Below are 20,997 nucleotides of genomic sequence, written 5' to 3' on the forward strand. Positions count from 1 at the left end.
TTACGGTGTTCAGAGTTGCCCTCTAGAACAATATTAAGCTCCATAATCTCCTCCTGTTCCTGCCAACAAACACCCACTCCTAGTTACCTGATATAACCTTATCTGCTATTTCCTGGCATGTTTACACACACACACACACACACACACACACACACACACACGCTTTCCTGAATTCTTATGAAGTGATTCTCCTTGATACAGACCACAAGATTTCTTCCTATGCTCTTCCCATTCTTCTGCAGCTCCTTCTACAGACTCATTCCTACTAAGGATCAGTGAATGGAAACCACAGTTCCTCATCCTGCCCTCGAGCCTGGCTGGGTATCCTCAGCCAGCCTTTGACACAAGATTGGGAGTCAAGAAAATAGGGTTTCATTTAAAATCTGCCAATCACTAGATGTATAATCTTAGGTAAGTTACTACATCTATCTGGATCTCAGTTACCTCTTTTATAAAATGATGATAATGGACTAGAAGATACTTAAAATCTCTTTCAGTTCTAACATATACATACACACATACATACATACACACATACATACATATATACATATTCACACATATATCCATATACATACATACATATGTGTATATATTTATATACATACACATACACACATATATACATGTACAAATGTACAAATAAAGACATCAACAGTTCAAATGTATAAATTTTAAAATAAAAGATACTAGTTTAAGTATATTTTCTATCTCTATTCCCTTTTTTAATTTTTTTTAATTTTATTTCATTTTTACAAAGGATGAGGATAAATTTAAATTAAATAAGTTTATAGTCATGCTAAGGTATCTAAGTACTAGCAAAAGAAATATATTAAGTCTCTTTTCTAGGGCAGTAGGCTCCATGGTGGTAATGGGATAGGGCGTGTGGTCAAACATTTTATGATTAGGAGATATGTGAAAATTCTTAAATGACCTCTAGTTCATTCAGCAAAGATCACAAAGGATTCAAGTGCAATTATAGCAGTTTGGGGACAATTTTCATTTCTATAATTTTATTAAGAGAATAAAGAATACTCAAGGAGTAGAGTTTTTAAATTTGTATAAATCTTGAGTCAATAAAAGTAAGAAATATATGTCTTTTGAAATAATACAGCACTTTTATGACTAATTAATAAAGAATTTATTAAAAACAGTTTTTAAATGAGCAAAAATACTTCATATATTTTAATAAAACAAAGCCAAGTAAATGGTATAATAACAAAGCTGAATAAAATTATAAAAATAAATATTATTACCTTATGAAGAGCACTTTCCACTGATCTCATATGATTAGCAACAAATTCTTTGTCTCTAGAAAACGAAAAGGAAGACTATGTTTTATGTAAACAAAAGCTTTATTAAGCAGTAATAAACTAATATAAATAATTATTATTAAGAATAAAGGTTAACGTTCTCTCAAAAATGTGTAGACTGACTATATTAATAGTATTCTTGCTCCTCCCCCTGCTTAATTAATACTGTTAAGTTGCCAAATTACTTAGGAGAACTTTATGGGAAAGATAAGACTTTAAGGATTCAAGTTAAAAAAATAAGCATATTGTTCATAATGAAAAATGTGCTAAAGAAATTAAAGACTGAATTATTCTCATGAAAAATACTTCTAAAAATCACACTTGTGCCAATACATTACGAATACAAATATTACCCAAACAGACTTTGCCCTTTATTTTATGTGTATCATCTTTTGCGTCATAAAAATTTAACAAAAAAAAAAATCATTGCTTTTGACTAGGAAAATGTGAAATTATCATGAAATGGTATTTCTTTTATTAGATATACATGAATTTTTTGAAATAGTTAATGAATATAATTACTAAAGGTAAAAAAATATATTTTATAAAAATTAGCTACTATTGCATTGCTCTCCTATTAGAGGGACATAGATTGTAGATTGTATAAAAATAAAAAATATAGATTGCACAAAATCCTAATAACAATGTTTTTGAGTTTTCCTGTTCATCAGCATAAAAAGACTTTACAAATAAAGTTTAATAATCTAATTTTCTTAGAATCAGAGAAAGATAGAATTGGAAAAGAAATAGAGATGATGAGTTCTAATCACCCCACTTGACACTTGAGGAAATAGAAACTAAGAAAGGTTAAATGACATTTCCAAGGTCACAGAGTTACCGTTAGTTAACTAGAGAACTGGGAAAACTGTAAGGCAAAACTATTAAGTTATATGAATTTTTAAAATTAACACTTCCACCTATAAAAACATGGGTGTACAATGTTATATTCCTACAAGATTTTGTATCATGCCTACATAGACATTATGCCATTCTGCCTCTCCCTTATACTGCCTTTATATATGAATATTTACATATGTATAAAAACACATACACATACGTCTGTTTGGATAAGGTCGGTAGACATGTTGAGGGGCAGATGACAAAGGGGATAGAAGGCTGGCTTTGGAGTTAGGAAGATCTGAATTGAAACCCTACCTCTGATACGTTGGCTATGTGAAAAGCAGTAAGTTACTTAACTTCTTAGTGTCCCAAATAACTTTCTAAGACTGTAAGTTAGAAATAAGCTGCTGATTTTTATCAACAGAGGGAATTCTACATGATAGCATTCCCCACGTAGACAAAACACACACACACATATACACACATACAAATATATTCATAAAATATAAATTATTATTTGTACATGGGTAATATGATTTAGCCTTTTGTAGTTAATCTTTTAATTGAGCAAAAGTGATTTCTCCAAAGCTAGCCAGGAGTGAATCTACAGATGTAAGGCCAAAGATTGCTAACCTCTTTCCCTGAGATCTAAACTGGTGGTTTCTCTCTTATTTCAGGGTAGTTTGAGGATAATATTGTCATAAGACATTATGTCATTACCACATAAATTTTCATAATACTATTATATACTCTAAGCAGGTGATTGTTATATTATACCATTATACAAGGAAAAATTAATTTTCTTTAGAATTTTATGGGAGAGAAAAATACAAGTACCAAGAAAAATTTTCAGTTTCAGTTTTATAGTTGATTTCAATTTCATTACTGTTAAAAATACAAAATATATACTTTGCACATTTAAGCAGTTTCTCAATCTCTCTTTTTCTTCATAAAGTAGATTTCAATTGTTATAGAAGGTCAGAAAAATCAAAATTTATAATGAAGCCTCTTTCTAAAAATTTTCCTACATAATGATACTGTCACTAAAAATTCCATAATAAACATATTGATCTTCATAACTTCCTTAATATTTACTCAAACAGATGTTTTGTAAACTACAGTACAAGATAATATAAACATAGACCAATCTTGGGAGAACTATGTGAGAAAGATTAGTAAATAAGATCTTACTTTTAAATAGATGAATCAAATATTTCATACTCAGTAACACAAGAGTTTCTTTTGGTAATGACTACAGAAAGCCAAAACTATGTGTGTATTATAAGACTGTACAGGACTTTTATGCTTTTCTGAAGTTTCTCCTTAGCATACACCCTTACTATGTTGAGCAAAGAGTTTTCTTTTTTAAGGCTCTAGCAGTGAATTTCAAAGAGAGAGAGCTGTACTTTTGTTTGCTAACACTGTATTATCCAGGGCTAAAACCCTGCTCATGAAAGTAAGAATTGATCTTTTTGTCTGTTTTAAGTGATCTCCCCAAGGTCTGCATGCTCACTTTGCTGCCATGCGGAGGGCACTCTCTGCATCATGGATGCTCTCCTCTAGTCGCCGCTTGTCCTGCTCCAGCTGGGTAAGATGTCTATTGAGCTGACGCAAAGATTGATCTTTTCTTCTCAGCTCCATCTTTGCCTCAGAGAGACTCTGCAAGCAGACAGAAAACAGAGTTACTTGTCAGCCCCGATAATTAACTTCAATTTATGCCATAGGCTATTAAACAAAGAATACCGACTGACTGTAAAAGTAGATTAGGGCCATTACACACCAAGGTTTAACAAATTTTCTACAAAATTCTCACTCACTAATTAAAAATTATAAATCTGCTAGGATTTAAAAATGACATGTGGCTATTAATATCATATACCTGCTTTTGGAAAGATTTAGTTTTAATACATAAGGTAAAAAAATATCATTCACCCTCAAAATTTCTGAATATATGAAAACTTCCATCTTCTTAAAATAAAAACATATGAAGAAATATTTTTTCTAGAATTACTTAGTTCCAAAGTTCGACATATTCTACCAGAATATATAAATTATTGTTGTTCAGTTGTGTCTTGACTCTCTGTAACCCCAATGGAACATAGCACACGGAAGAATATAAATACTCAACACCAACAAAGAAAATAAAAGGGTCAGATCAATATCCTTTAAAATATTCAGTAATATTGATATTACAAAAATTGGGAGCATGGAAACCCATTTAAAGAAGCTATGAATATATTTTTAATCAGTATTTGCTATCAAAAACAAAACAAAAACAAAAACCTATAATCACATCTAAGTTAAATGAACCTATGTGGTTGTTAAATGACTTCAAAATGTTTTATTCATGCTTTTTTCTATCATTACCACGTCCTGGTTATTTTTCCCCAATCAAGAAAACATTTCTTTGTGACAAAGTTACAAAGTTAAGCAAAACAGATCAATATATTAGTCAAGTCTGAAGATTTATGCCTAATTCCACAACTACAATCTACCATTTCTCTATCTTGAGGCAGAGGGATGCTTCAATGTCAGTCTTCTGAAGTTAAGATTAGTCACTTCTTTGATCAGAGTTTGGAAGTCTTTCAATGGTGTCTTCCTTTACATTATTGAAGTCAGCAAACATTTTAACTATTCTGGTTCTCCTAACTTCACTCTGTCTCAGTTCAAACAAGTCTTCTCAAGTTTCTATAAATTATTCCGTCACAATGATTACACTTTGATAATACTCCATTTTATTCATATAATCACAATTTGTTAAGCCATCAGATAATTCAAAGGTATCCTTTTTTTTGAACCAGTTCTTTGCTACAACAAAGAGTTGCTATAAATATATATATATATATTTTTTTTAGGAGGGATCTTTCTCTCTTGACCTCCTTGGAGAATGTTTAGTAGCGGTAATTTTGGGTCAAAAAGTATATCTGGTTTATTGTCATTTTTATTATAGTTCCAAATGGTTTTACTGTATAGTTCTTCTTGTAATTAAATTAGTTTTTTCTTTTAAAGTATTTAGATTATTAATTCTTCAATTATTTGAAAGGCTATTATTTGGGAGATAGATGATATTTTTTCCAACTAGATTCCAGAGGGAAAAACTAAGAGAAATGGACTGCTAAAAAGGTAAATTAGGTTTAATAAAAAATTTCCTAACAATGAGAGTTATTCAAAAATTAAATGGAGCACCTCAAGGATGCAATTGGTTCTCTTTTACTGAAGGACTTCAAACAAAGGCTAAATGACCATATGTCACTTATAGTGCTGAGGGAATTCTTTTTCAGGGATAGGCTGGATTCAGGTATATCTTATCAGTTCCCTCCTAACTTTAAGATTGGATAATATATTGATGTTAGCTTCTTTATTATCAATCTCTAATTCTTAAGGTGGAGGTAGGAATAAGTGAGTTAAAACTAAATTAATTACATTTACTTAGAGATATCTAATGTTGCTATCAAGATGAATAAAAATTTATTCACCAAGTAACCAATCAACCATAAAAGATTGTTAATACAGAATTTTTTGATTCTACATTTTCAAATAATTGGTTTCTGGTTGAAACTCGACAGCTGGCCCTAATATTTCAAGCCATTGAAAGGCAAAAAAAAGTGGCCAAATGTGTACTAGACATGAAGCCAGGTAGACACTTCTGATGCTTATAAGCAGTATGGTGCTGGCCAAGTCATTTCTCTGATTCTTAGTAGACTTTCTAAGACTGCAAATAATAAATTGGGATTGGCCTTGGTTCCCATATTGATGAAATAATGGGTCCTTCCAATAGTGGCTCCCCAAAGGAGAAATATGAAAAGGAACCTCCTCCTCTCCTATACAGAGGTGGGCACCATGTGTTTCAAACACTGCTTATAATTTATGTCAGACTTTTTAAAATATGTTGGTCAGTTTTGCTGACCAGTTTGGTTTTTTTTCCATCTTTTTCATTCTTTGTTATAAGGACTAGCACAGAGCAAGAGAGATACATTGGGAAAGGTAGGTGAGGAGAAAATAAAAGATATAAAAATTTTCTTTAGAAATAACTGGTCCTTGGGCAGCTAGGTGGCTAGGTGGCACAGTGGTGCAGGAGCACCAGCCCTGGATTCAGGAGGACCTGAGTTCAAATCTGGCCTCAGACACTTGACACTAGTTTAATTACAAATTATTGCCATGCAGCACACTAATGCCTTCAAAAGTCCAGGAGTTACATTATAAATGTACTGTAAATGCTTATTAAGTAAAACAAAAATGTTAAATCTTCAGAATTAACAGGTCCTTTAAAATTTCCAACTATGTAAAACAAATCAAATTACAAAACCCACATGAAACTTTTCCCAGTATTAAGGTATTCATGGACACAAAAAAAATCCTTAGAAACATAAAAGTATATTTATAAATTTGAAGTCCCCTGAGATCTTCAAAATAAAAATGTAAAAATATTTTACTTCTTTTATGAAGATGTCACTAGTGACCTACCACTAGTAGAACACAACATCTTAGTTGTTTTACCACTTTCAGTAGTAGAATAAGAGTAAAAATAAAGAATCTGTCGTCTCATTAGAGTTGAGTAATTCCTTCCATAACACATATCTCACCTTTTTAGTTTTATTAGTTGCTAATATCAAAAGATTTCAAGACCTAGTAGCCAACTTTCTGGTGAGAAGCCTCTCCAAGCTTTGCTGGGTTTGTCCTTGGATGACAAACACATTACAGACCATCACTGGGCTAAGACCTTCTAGTTTTGTTGGACCTACTAAAGCTTACATCTTGTTGTTATTGCCTTTGAAAGTTCAAGATTATATCCATGTCACTAATATCAGAGGAGATCATTAGTGTGATCTTGGACAAGTCACTGAACTTCTCTAGATCTTAGCTTTCTTATCTAAAATTAGAGTGTTCAACCTTACAACCTCTAAAGTCCCTTGCCAGCTCTAATCTATGACCTTTTGATCCTATAAATAACAATTCATTTATATAGTACACAAATCACTTTCCTCACAATTCTGGAAACTAGATACTTGATATGTGTTGAGGCTTGTTTGTTTGTTTGTTTTGGGCGGGGGGATTAGGAGAAGGGTATTTCCTTCATTTGAAACAGATTATAATGTCTCAATGACTTGGTGGATAGTGTCTGTGAGGAATGCTATGTCTGAAAATTGTATTACTTAAATAAAATCTAGTGTTGAGACTTTCAAAGCTTAAGACACTTTTCTGACAGAAATCACAGAATCCATCACAGAGTCATAATATTATCTAATCCAACAAGTACTTATTAAGTACCTTCCATGTGCAGGGCAGTTTGCTAGATATTGGGGATACAAAGTTAAATTGAAAAATAGTCCCTGCTCTCAAGGAGCTTACTTATATTCTACTGCAGAAATGCAGCATATAAACAGATCATACACACATATGCGTGCTCAAACACTAATAATTTAAGGACAGAGAGAAAGCACTAACAACTAGAAGATATCAAGAAAATCTTCCCAAAGGAGACGGTACATAAATTGAGCTTTGAAGGAAGGATTCTAACAGGTAGAGGTGAGGAGATAAGACATCTGAAGCATGAAGGACAATATGTGCAAAGAAAGAGGGGTAGGAAATGGAATGCCCAATTCAGGGAAGAGCCAAAAGACCATTATGAATAGAACACAGAGTATAAGGAGAGGGCAAGAAGGCATAATCCATAATAAGACTAGAAAGGAAGCTGAAGCCATACTGGGAAGTGTTTTAGAGCTCAAATCAGGAGTTCACATTTTATCCTAAAAGCAATAGTCAATAAAGGTTCTTGAGCAGAAGAGTGTCATGGATAAATCTGGGCTTACATTAGATTATTTTGGCATCCATGTGGAAGATGCATTGGAAAAGAAAGACTTGAAGCAATTTGTTTCTAGTTGAAACTTGACAGTTACTCTAAAATTTCAAGCCATTGCAAGGGAACTTCAGTGACCAAATGTGTACCAGACATGGATCCAAGTAAATATTTCTGATGCTTATTAGCAGTATGATCCTGGCCAAGTCACTTCTCTGATCCTAGGGAGACTGCAAGACTGTCAGTCAATGTTAACTTGGAATTGGCCCTGGTTTCCACACTGGTGAAATAATGGGTCCAATTTGGTAGACATTAAAATGGTCCAGATGAGAAGTGATGATGGCCTGAACTAGATGGACCTGGGAGTGGAAATGAGACAATTGGAAGAGATGTCGTGGTGTAGTATCAATAGTATTTTACAAATAATCAAAGCCTTTCCAGTGTTCCAAACCTTGCCCTCTACTGCCATTATCTTCAAGTATCTAGGGTCTTAGTCATATGCTATGAGAAAGTAGTAGATAATAATTTTAGTGAGTTAGATAATGGAAATAATATTATTCCCCTTTTACAAATGAGCAAACTGAGGCGAAAATCAGTTAAATAAGCTGACTATGATCACAAAGGTAATATAGGTCAGAGCTAGGATTTGAAGAGATGTCTTCTAATTCCAAATGTAGAGCTTGGTACACTATGCTTCAATAAACTGTTTCCTCTTTTCTAGTCCCAGTTATGATTAATAGTATTAATGTGTGAGAGACCTGGCAGGGGTGAAGAATATAGACTATAGCTTTATAATACAGTGATGCTTGACATCATTATAAAATTGACTTTTTTAAAATTCTGTGACATATTTTCCAAGATATAAATTATGACATTAACATATAGATAAAACATATGTGTGTGTGTGTATTTACACACATTTTGTTGCCATTTCACCTGCATACCTCATTCACCTTCCTGTGAACAGAGGCACAAAATGAAAGTTAGCTGCCACACTCTGTTCTAGAGAATAGATATCTTCATGGATAGCTGAGTGCCCTACATTAACACCAAAAAAACTTGTGAAAAATGTTCCATATACATATACAGTTGTAAGTAAGCTTCACAAAGTGGTTAAACTAAAAATAAAAATGAGAAAAAATAAAGAATAATCATGGACATGAAAGACAACGTGGCATAGTGGATAGAAAGCAGACCTCAGAGACAAGAAAACCTGGGTTCCTTTCCCACATCTTGACATGTATGGGCTGTATGAACCTGGGTACGCCACTTAATCTCTCAACGCCCTAAGCAACTCTTTAAAACTATAAACCTGAGAATAGGGGAAATGCTATTTATATTAGAAAGGTAGAGGAAGTTACAACTGATGAAATCACAGGTACAATTTTTTTAAACGCCTATCAAATCTGACAGAATGATACTCTCCATTTTAAAGAAGTAAGGAATACCACCATAAAAAAACCCAAACTCCAATGGCCTAGCTGTATCAGTGGAAAAGACTCCATTCCATTACCTAGGCATAAGGGCATTCATTCTTCAACGACCAAATGTTGGTTTAAAGAATCAAAATTTTAGTCCTATTATTCAACTACCCCACCTTTGTGAATTAAAATGGAACTGCTGAAATTCCTAACACTGTGCTTGAAATAATATGCCTTTTTTATTGGGCTTCTTTTTCTTCTGTTCAGATTGATCTAATTAAAACCCTTGATAAACTTTATGGACTCTAATATTTCCAAGTGAGTGACTGAAACCAAGAGGGTGCGCCTCAAGGCAGCAAGGCAACAATGATAAGCAGCAGGTTAGCCACTAATTTCTCAACCAGGGTAGATTGTGAAAGTGTGATGTTCTGATATCCAAGAAACTGTTCAGGAGAGAATAGGATAAATCAAGTTTAATAACTCTGCTCCTAATTGTTCCCCCAATGCTCAACTCTAATTACTTGGAGAACTCTCCTGACTGTCACCTGATATTAAGTTGTTGGAGGCTGAGCCTGGAACAGTGAGATAATCAATAAACATTTAGTGGGGAGAAGAATGAAGATCCTGTTAAGCAGTGGGAACTGGCAGCACCCAAAGCCCTTCTGCTCATGAGAAAACCTATGGGACAGACATAGTGATTGCAAAGCAATAATCCAAAGCACTGTTTTTAGGCCTTGAGGCCTTTAGGCAACAGTACATTTGAGAAAAAAAGGTTAATACGGTCACCCTAATTACAGCCCACTTTCACATACTTCATATATAAGCGAAGACAAGCCAATTAGGTAGAAAGGAAGATAAGGGAAGTTTTATTTGTATACTAATTAAACCCCTGATGAAATTAAAGGAAAAACATACAGCTCTGTAATTGTGTCTGAGAAAGGTCACTTCAGGTTCAGTTATCAGAACAGCACAGCCTTGAGATATTTCACTTAATCCACAATATAGCTCTCACTTTGTATCCTGGGTCTTAATATTTACAAAAATAAGAAAATTTCAAAGCCTGATAGTGCATTTATCTTTAAATATTGCTATGAATAATTTCAATTGTTAAAAAGTTAAGTCTAAATATGATGAGGGGAAAAAACTCTATCCATAAAAAAACCCTATATGCTACAATGCTAATTCTTAAAAATGCTGAGTTTTCACTTTATATACAAAAGGTTTTAATGTAACTTTTAAAATGAAGCCCCTAAGTTATTTATATGTAATCAACTGTTCTTCAGTGTAATTATATAGATAGATAGATAGATAGATAGATAGATAGATAGATAGATAGATAGATATATGAATCCACATGATCATTGAACATCATGCTTCACTGTCCACAAAAGTATCCTATGTACAAACTCACTTATTATCAGAACTATTATGCCTGTTGTTTTAAGGAGAATATGATAAGAAATTTGCAATTGGTGAGATTAAATTCACAAGATGGAATAAAAGTGAAGACATGGGAAAAGCAAGAAAGATATAGGAAATATCAAAAGTGGAAAGCACTGGGATATTTAAAGTGCTACAAATAATTTTTTCTAAGCCTTTATGGTTTTATTTATTCCAACCATGTATGATTGGAAAACTTTTTGTAATAAATTGTGAATTGCAATAAATATCTTGTCCATTAGCTCATCTTGTCAAACCATTTCATTAAGTAGATGTTTATTTTGTAGCCCTCTTGAAAAGTTCTTTAAAAGATAGCATAATAAAAGGATTATAAATACCATATATCTGTGCACTTCAGCACAATGCACATAGGATATAACTGTGGTGGTAATGAATAAAAACTATTGAAAATGTAAGAGTTACAAAACTGAGCCCCCTCATTAAAATAATTTCTTAATAAGTATGGTATAAAACACTTACAAAAGTTCTATATATGGATTTGAATATATCAAAAGTTAACAACTCTGAATCATTGACAGATGCTTGATGGGAATAAACAAGTCTTTCACACGAGGGTGCAGACCAGTAGTACTTTAAGCCATTAGGCCAACCAGGAAGACAGTGCCCCAGGGGATGATATAGCTTTTATAGATTTTCCTTTGTCTAATAGGAAATGTCTATGGATCTACATTCCTACGTTAATAGAGGCTAATGGCTCACTCAATTTGGAACAAAAAGTTAATAATATGAAAAGATACTGGGAAAAACAAAACAAAAATAATGAGTTAATTTCTTAATCATAAGAATAGCCAAAATACACAAATAAAAGATATTAGTTACTGCTCCCTAAGGATATAATGTCCTATGATGGGATGTATTAAGTGAAATACATGAAGGCTCCTAAAAATTGAGAGTAAAAAAAGAAGCAAAAAATGCTTGCCACTGAATTTTCTCTTATTTTAATAACAAGCATACAGGACTTCAATATGCTGAATGTGTGGTATAAACAATACGTTCACAAGGAATTTTGAATTTAACATTTTATATTTTCTCAGAAAATTCTAATAGAAAGATATATCATTCTGGAGTTCCTTCATCATAAAAAAGCATCAAGAAAAAAATAGAATTTAGAGTGAGAAGTAAAATTTGTGATCATCTAGCCAACATATTCATTTTTTCAGATGAAAAATTGAAGCTAAGAATGGCTAAGTGACATCCATAGTCATACAAGCCTAGCACAGTGCCTGGCACATAGTAAACACTTAATAAATGCTTATTGATTTATATTTATTAAGTCTCCGGACTGCAAGTCCAATGATTTTTCTACCATACCTTATAAAGTTCTCTTTTTAAAAGGAAATTTTTCCTAAAAGCTGGCATTTTATGGATATCACCTAAAAATCTTTACCTGAAAAGGTAAAGAAGGCAGATTGAAAATTATTATAAATTGAGGCAGAAGTAGGCCGAATTTCTAATTCATTATCACATAATGAATCTATGATGTCATTGAGGAGGCCCTGTAGTATTCTGCAGTCAGTACACAAAGTCATTTAAGCAAAATTATCTGGAGGACTGTGCATGGGACAGTGGCAAACACTGTTAGTATGGATGTTTTATGCTTCACTTGATATTGCTAATCAGAGGATCACTAGAGCAAGTTTTCTTGTTGGTTACATCTAGAAAAGAATTTTGTATAATCTCACCAGTCTTCAAAGTATTTGAAAAGCTATCATGTGGAAGAGGAAATAAGATGTATTCAGTTGGGCCAAAGGGGAAAGAATTCAGAGCAAAGCATGGAAGGCAGAGTCACAGTTAGGCTGCATATGAGGAAAAACTACCTAAGAGTTAGCAATATCCAAAGGTGGAATGGGCTCCGTCAAGATGTAACCTAGTACCTCAGTGCAGGCCTTTGAGCAAAGACTGAAACAGAAATGACAACCTCTTGTTAGAGGAAATTCTTGTTTGGATGCAGATTAGACTTGAGGACCCTTCTGAGGCGCCTTAACAATTTTAGATTACATGACTATGTAAAAACAAATGGAAGCAACAAAATATAACTTGTCTTGCTTCTAGCCTCAAAGGATTACTTTACATATATATTTTTACATATATACATAAACACACACACACACACATTCACATAAAATTCCTTCTGCATTTGGAATTGCATTTAGTAATATGTGTCACTCTGCTGTGTTGTTTTACACTTTGTATAAAACTTATGTTCAGATAATTAAAATAGCTATACCACCAAAGCAAAAAAGAGACAGAAAGAAATATCTAGAACTTTGTGTGATAAATATTAAGCATAAAATGAAATCATATGCAAATATCTACCCCTTTTCCAGACAAGTATTTCCAAACATATGCCCATTACAGGAAGTATACAGTTAGATAATTAACAAAACTGAATTCTATAAAGAAACTCAAATAAGACTGAGCAAATGAGCTGTGGATATTCACCTTTAAAATTTCAAATCACAGTGCAAGATTTTGCTATATAATGTCTACTAATCATTGGAACCATGCTGTTACATATTCCCACACATTCCTTTCAAAATAAACTTCTAAATTTCTGTCTATAATAAAGAAGGAATATAGTCTTTCTTAGCAAAATAAATTGAAAGTACTACATATTAAAATGCAATAACAGAAAGAAAAAAGAAAAAGACATTCGTGATCATTTAAAATTTACTGAAGACTGAATTATTAAGACACATATGGTATACAAAATTGTGGCAAGGGTTAAATAATGAGGGAGATAGGAGAATGATGGAAACCAAGACATTAACATATCTCAAAAGACAATAGGAGGAGTGTTGTGAAGAAAATAGCAGAAATTCTCTCAACTGGAAAATATACTCAGAAAAGTGCAGAACAGACAAGCAGTAGCTAGATTTATTGTGACACGCAGCATGTAACCAGTAACGTGACAGTAATGTTTTTGCAGCATATAAAGCAAACTACATCAGCTGTTCTACAGATCTCATGAGATAGAAACTACCTGAGGATGGCAACCAGCATAATGCTGCCATAATAAAATCAACTTTGATGTGGTTTCTAAGTTCCCTTAGAAGAGACCTAAGAATGCAAGAGAATAATTATGTAGAGTTTTGGCCTAAATTATATCGTGTGTGTGGTGTGTGTTTGTGTACACATACATATACACATATATGTATGGATGGATGCATTTATGTGTGTATGCATGTATGTAAACTCAGGGAGTTCTATAACTTCATTCCTTTCTCAATCTCTTATCATTACATCACCATTACCTGAAATTGCCTAATTCTACGGTGTGGCAATATTTTAAATGACTTGAGTTAGTTATTTTAAAAAGCAGAAAAATGATCATTCAAAATTTAAAGAGCTTTTTCACAGGATCATTTAAATTCAATCTGTAAATTAATGTATCTGAAAGGTATCAAAGGGGGCATAAAGATAAAGAAAATACATAACTATATAGAGCACTGATTGGTTATAATTGCGTTTCCATATTACAATCAAAAGGAATTTTGGTTTGAAAAATGGTTCAAATAGAAGTGTTTAACACTTCTTTAAGTTGCATAACAGAATGGTTAAAGCTTCTGAAAAAGAAATTACTCAAAAAATATTTTAACAAAGTCCTACACAAATGGATCATCAAGGCAAGAGGTACCCCTCTGTTCTTAAAGGTTTTGCTACTGTAATGTAAGCTTTACCAAATCTTTTGAAAAACTGTTAAAGCATTGAAAATGGTTTTAGACATAATCTATATTTCTGTCAATTATTGAGCTCAATAATTTGCACAATCTAATGACTGAAACCCAATTTTAAAAATCTATTCTAGGTTACTTTAAGTTTGAAAGATAAGCATAGAAAATCATTTCCTTTATTTTGATCATAGGGGTTTAATAATATTTTTAAACCTGCCTACTTCACTGTAGTTTTGTACACTGAAGACCTGGGGTTCCCTAAATAACTGTTCATACACTGAACATTGACTATGGAAACATATTTTTCCACTATTATAAATTCAAAGGTGTATCTCTATAGAAAAAAAAATTTAACCCTTAACCTTCAAGAAAAATCCTACTTAAGAATTTTAACCTGAACTAATACCAGATTAATATTCCTTTTTTCAATGTAGTGTTTAAATCTTAGAATTTTTTAAAGGAAAAAACAGTCAGCGACAATTCACATAACCACATTATTTAACTGAATGCATAAAGATTGCAAATAGTAATCTCTACAAAATTCCCAACTAGTCATCTACTCTACCTTGAAAGGTCTCTAGTGATCAGCAAATCCATCTCTCCAGGCTTTCCATCTTTGGGTAGCTCTTATTAGGAAATTTTTCCTTACACCAAGTGAAAATTTGCCCCTCTCTAACTTATACCTAATCTCCTAGTTATTTTCTCTGGGGACAAGCAAGACGAACTAAACCCATATTACAGATAATAAACCTTCCAATACTTGAAAAGAACTATGGTCTTAAAGTCTTTTTAGTTCCAAGTTAAACACTCCTATTTCCTTCAACCAATCCACATATGACATGGTTTAAAATCTTCTCACTATTATAGTAGAATTCTATTCAAAATTTAAATATTTAGTAGCCATACTGGTAATTCTCTGCATATTAAACAAAATTCATTAATAAGAAGCCTCATTGACAAGTAACTACCCCAAGTCATTCATTCATCAAATTTTCAGTAGAGAAAAAGTGTTACCATATCTTTAAAATTTAATATTAATTTACCCTTGCATCTATCCCAAAAGAGATTTTAATGTTCCTTACTAACCTGCTTCCATCAGTAAACTAAGCTTTTGTGATTCAGGACCTCCCATGTTTGCAAGATCACTGTCATCATCATTATCATAACTCAAATTTATACTAACACTAAGATTTACAAAGAATTTTCCTTAGCACAATTCTATGAAATAGGTAGTACAAATATTATCCTCGTTATATAGATGAGAAAACTAAGTAACAAAAAGATTTAAGTTACTTGATTATTGCCTTACAATTAGTATCAGAATGGGTGTTCAACTTGAGATCTTTTGCCTCTGAGACCATTGTCCTTTCCATTATAGCACTTGTGTGGAACTCTATAAAATAAACCTACAATGCAGGACTGGTTAAATATTAGATTTAAATACTGGATTTTCAAAGTAAGGTTGATCTGAAATGTGCATGATTATCATTTGCAAATGAATAATAATATGGATCCATGTTGGACAATTCCTTTTTTTTCTTTTACAGAAAGCAGAGAACTTTCTAACAAGTGACATGCTGCCAGACCACAGTCTTAAAACATTCCCCTGTGGTTCCAGATATATCCTTTTATGCTAGTCTGCAACGTACAACCTCTCCAAAACCCTTTCATAACTGAAACAACAAAGTGCACTTTTTCCAAGCAATATCATGCATAACCCCTTCAGTCTCTCTTCCACTGGGAATGCAGAAGATAGCCTCATTATGGAGTTATTGCAACAAGATGTAGTCCATTGGCATGGGCTCATTGTGATGGAATTCCATTGAAATATTTGAAACACAGATGAGCTACATTAAAGAATGCATCTGTAGAACAGTATCTCTAAATATGTTGTAGTAACGTAATTTGCCAAGGAATTCAGAAGTCCAAAAAGTTGCTTTATGAATGAAATGCAAGATAAATGTGCTAACATTCCCAAACTATAACCCTAAAGTACCTAAAGAAGAATTACTTAAGCTCTTGTACTCACACATTGACCACAATGAAATAGTTCATTTAAATCTTTGGTTGGATTCTGCCCAGAAATTAATAAGATTTTATCTATTTGTAAAGAGAATCAATGATGATAAAGTATATGATTGATCAATTATTTAATTAATCTGAACATTGTTTTGTGGAGAAATGTTCACTTTTTACCATTTAAAAGATGTTTTATAATATTGCTATGAGGAAAATAAATTATGGGGGGAAAAAAACTTGCTATCGGTGGTGCCCAGTTTCACTGATAGTTTAGGCTTTTAGGCAGCTGAAGGTGCTGGTAAAGAGTTTCTTAGCCATATGGTCAATTAACCACTAACTAAACCCTGAGACCAAAAGAGAGGTGAGGGCTTGAGCATAACGTATGTTACAAAAGGAAAATATGCCTGGAAGATAGACCCCAAACATTCATCTCCTATCCAAATGAACCCCAATGGAGAACTAAAAGAAATTATGAGACAAAGTAGCTAGGCAGTTACCATATTTTCCCTTTCTGAAAGGGCCTGTGGTTAAAAAGGAATAAGGGCATCTCTAAGATAGACAGGCAGATGGATTGATAGATATAAAAGTTGCATAAAATGGATAAATATTATCTGGAACTATATGTATATATGTATGTGTGTGCATGTGTGCATAGATACATATATATAATATGTATATATATTTATATATATACACACATCCCCTCATTTCAAATGGGATTTGCTATTCTAGCTTAATTATATATGTAAGCCATATCACTATGATTAGCAAAATTTCTCCTTAAAAATTGTTTATAGTTCTATTTCATCTAGATATATAATGACTATACTTCTCATTTCATTTGATTTCAATGAACATTTATAAAACATCTACTAAGGGAAAAGCATTGTTCTAGTTGGTAGGAACACAAAGACAAAAATGAAAACAGTCCCTGCCCTCAATTAGAATTGCATTACATTCTTAAGGTGGCAAGTAGAGAGAGAAAGGAGAGTCAAGGGAAGAAAATTTTTTTATCAAAACAAAAAATATATTAAACCAGGAATTTGAAGAGGAAAAAAAGGGAAGAACACTGGGGACTGTGTACCTTAAGGACTTAGGGAAAGGACATATATCCAGCAAAGGAAACAAAGAAGGAACAGTTAAAAGATGGGAGAACCGAGAGAGTATATATTACAATGACTATGTATTATTTCACATTTTCATCCTACAGGATGGTCGATAGGAAGGCCTCTGGAATATTAGGTAGATGCTCCACAGAAGATTTCAGGAAAGTTATGGACAGGGATCACATAAGATAATCAAGCTGGAAAGAGCATCAATAGAAGGATTGTTCTCACACTGATAAGATCACAAACCCTCTGAAGGGCTGAAGCATCTTCAGAGCCCAGAACCATGACTTAGACTTGATGGGTAGGAAATAAGTAGTTAGGGAATTGGATTTATTGAACTGAATTTTGAAAATAGCTGAAAATGCATTTTATTTTGATATCTTCTGATTTTATATTACCAGTATTTTCCCCACTGTATTCCCTCACCAACCCACTCCTAAAAAGTCATCCCTTATAATAGACTATGAAGAAAAGAAGAAAAGAAAAAGTTCCATAAAAATTAACACTAAAAAATCTAAAGCCAAATGAAGAATTCCATACCCATTGCCCCCCAACTCCCTAAAGGAGATAAGGAGATGAAGGCATTTTCTCTTTGTGGAAATTAGGAACTTAAAAAAATTGACTAGGCTTCGACACAACACTTACCAGCTGTGGGACCCTGGGCAAGTCACTTAACCCCAAATGCCTAGCCCAAAAAAAAAAAAATCTGACTAGGAAAAAAAGTGAAATCAAAATACCAGTATTAAATATGAAAAAAGAGATATCACAATAAATGAAGAAATAAATAATCCTAGAAATTTTGCTTACCCATATGAGATTGCTTTGTTGAATGATAAAAGCTTATAATCAGAAAAAAAGAATGTCAGTTCATGAACATAGAAGTAGAATATTTGTGACTTACAGTAAGATCAAGTGCATGACCACCTCTATGTGTAACTAAGGTGAAACAGAGGAACAGGTGATGGTAATTGAGGAGCTTGAGGTACTAAGAAGTTAAGCGTTATTGTTGAAGTCCCCTAGTATAACGGCAGGAGTTGGAGGGCAGAGAAAAGCAGTGAACCAGGCACTAAACTCATTGAGAAAGAAATAGAAGATACACCAAAGGATGAGAAGGTCAGTAAATAAAGACTACCAGGATCTAAACAGTGATAAATTTAAATAACATGAACTTCAAAGTAGGAGAGGTTGCTGAGTGATAGTAGTAAAAGAAAAGTCTGGAAGTAGCAATGGGAAACATGGAGTATTCTGACTCCCTCATCATGGTAAGTCAAGGGGGTAGGTGCCACCAACGCTGGAAAGTGGGACCAGCAATAATGTGTTGTGAGGAGGGATTCAGGTCTCCATGACCATAAAGATGAAGAAAATTTATTTATTATAACAATTAATACCCATCTTTCTCTTAAATATACAGAACCGTGAGACTAGTAGTATAAGAATATAATTTAGGAAATCAGTTTGTATGCCAATTTAATACTTATCACCATAAAAAGGCATTCTAATTATTAAATATAAAAAGGCATTAAAATATGAGAATAGTACAAAGGGACCAAAAATTTTGCACTCAAAATATTTAGCTCTCAAAAATTCTGCAACCTACATCTGTAGAGAAAAATATGTGTGTATACAATTATTTAAGACAAATGAACATTATTTTCATAAAAACAGTTATGATTGTAGAAACACTGAGCTATACCTTAATAAGAAATTGCACTAATAATGATTCAAATAGATGATGAGGATATTAAGCATGTTTGACTTTTTTTTGGTCCAGACCTCTGACTTCATCAGTGTGAAGAATTCTCAGTTTGCTAACTGCCTCCTAGACTTATATTCTAAGAGACTGCTTTTGATACTGAAAAGTTAAATAATGTGTGCAGGGTCACATAGCTAGTATGTATCAGAGTCAGGATTTCAACTAAGGTCTTCCAGACTTCAAGGCTGGTTTCCTATTTGCACTATCTTAATACAAAATGAAGCTAGGAAATTAGCTGACTATATAAAATTGTTTGGCTGGGGCAGCTAAGTAGTGCAGTGGATAGAGCACTGGGCTTGGGACTAGGAAGACTCATTTTCATGAGTTCAAATCTAGCCTCAGATACTTATTAGCTGTGTGACCCTGAGCAAGTCACTTAACCCTGTTTGCATCTGTATCCTCACCTATAAAATAGGCATGAAAAGGAAATGGCAAACCATCCCAGTATCTTTGCCAAAAAACACCAACCTGCAGTCACAAAGAGTTGGACGTGAAACAACTCAAGGATGACAACAACAAAAATAAAATCACGTACTATACAATTTACATGTAACTATACAATTTACATTTATACTTGATTACTATCATTTGTCCATTCCCGCAGACATAAGAAGACTTTCTGAGTATAGACACTAAAGGAATTAATATTCTAACCATTTTTAATTCCTAACACAATATTCCCATCATAATAAACATCTGTGGTGTTCAAGTGATTAGATACTCTAAAGATAAGCTTTCTGCTTGTCTAAAATGTGTTAGGATAACAGGACAGAGGTCTCTTCTATCAACAGTCTTAACATCCAAAAGATTTCCTAATCTTTAAAATAGCTTCCCTGTGTTCCTGGATTTAGATGAGAAGCTCTCTTGTTGATCTTGAGGCAGGTTCAGTGTTCAGACTCTACTTCTGAAATAGGACAAAACCACACAAAAAAGTGCCTGTTTTATCTCCCAAGGCAGTTCTTATTGACCTGTTAATAAGGATCCTTACATAAAGCATTTATCTACCAAGTATCATGCTGGCATTTAGCCATGCCTTTAATATTCAAAGACAAAACTGACAAATATGCTTCACACTGTGGAGTTTCAGGTCTTCTACTTTTATGGAGGTTAATACTATCCCATACTTTTTTTTGCAAATGTAAAACAGTACAAAGGCCATGCCAGCATTCCAAAAGAAGATCAAAACACTACAAAGGCATGCTTATTGGGTAACTCCCTTCGCTCTGGAAATTGGATCATAAAGTACAATTCCTTAAGGGCAAGTACTGTTGGTTTCTGAATTGGACACTTTAAAGTAACTAAATATAATGCAACAGCACTATAACAAAAATAAAAGATGAATATATTAGTTGAATATTTTTTCTAGACAAAAGTATGTGTTAATTAAGGCTACAGAGATTATCTGCAAAATGTATTAATCATCATCACATAATCATGTAGAAGACAGGAATATATGCTTAGCTAATTGCCTCTAAAGTTTTTCTGTCTCATTTCACTGCAAATGTAACAGTATGTAATAGGTAACTTGAATTAGTGACTACAATTATATTAAATAAGTGACTGAAGAAAACAATCACTGATTCTCAGATGAATGAAAAGTTTAGAACACA

General features: G+C 33.0%; 1 protein-coding gene across 8 annotated transcripts in view; it reads right to left on the reverse strand.

The window, feature by feature from the left end:
• CCDC171 (coiled-coil domain containing 171) overlaps positions 1-20,997 on the reverse strand; it is a 496,773-nt gene that overhangs the window by 167,609 nt on the left and 308,167 nt on the right. For all 8 annotated transcript variants that reach the window (XR_003569147.1, XM_027863035.1, XM_027863037.1 and 5 more), the window contains 2 exons: positions 3,667-3,812; positions 1,257-1,311 (listed from right to left, as the gene is read on the reverse strand). Coding sequence is in view for 7 of the 8 variants with exons in the window: in XM_027863035.1 (XP_027718836.1) it covers positions 1,257-1,311; positions 3,667-3,812 (201 nt within the window). In the remaining variant the exon portion in view is untranslated. The remainder of the gene's footprint in view (positions 1-1,256; positions 1,312-3,666; positions 3,813-20,997) is intronic.

Source organism: Vombatus ursinus, unplaced genomic scaffold (genome assembly GCF_900497805.2).
Source record: "Vombatus ursinus unplaced genomic scaffold, bare-nosed wombat genome assembly UNPS02014770.1, whole genome shotgun sequence".
Classification (NCBI taxonomy): domain Eukaryota; kingdom Metazoa; phylum Chordata; class Mammalia; order Diprotodontia; family Vombatidae; genus Vombatus; species Vombatus ursinus.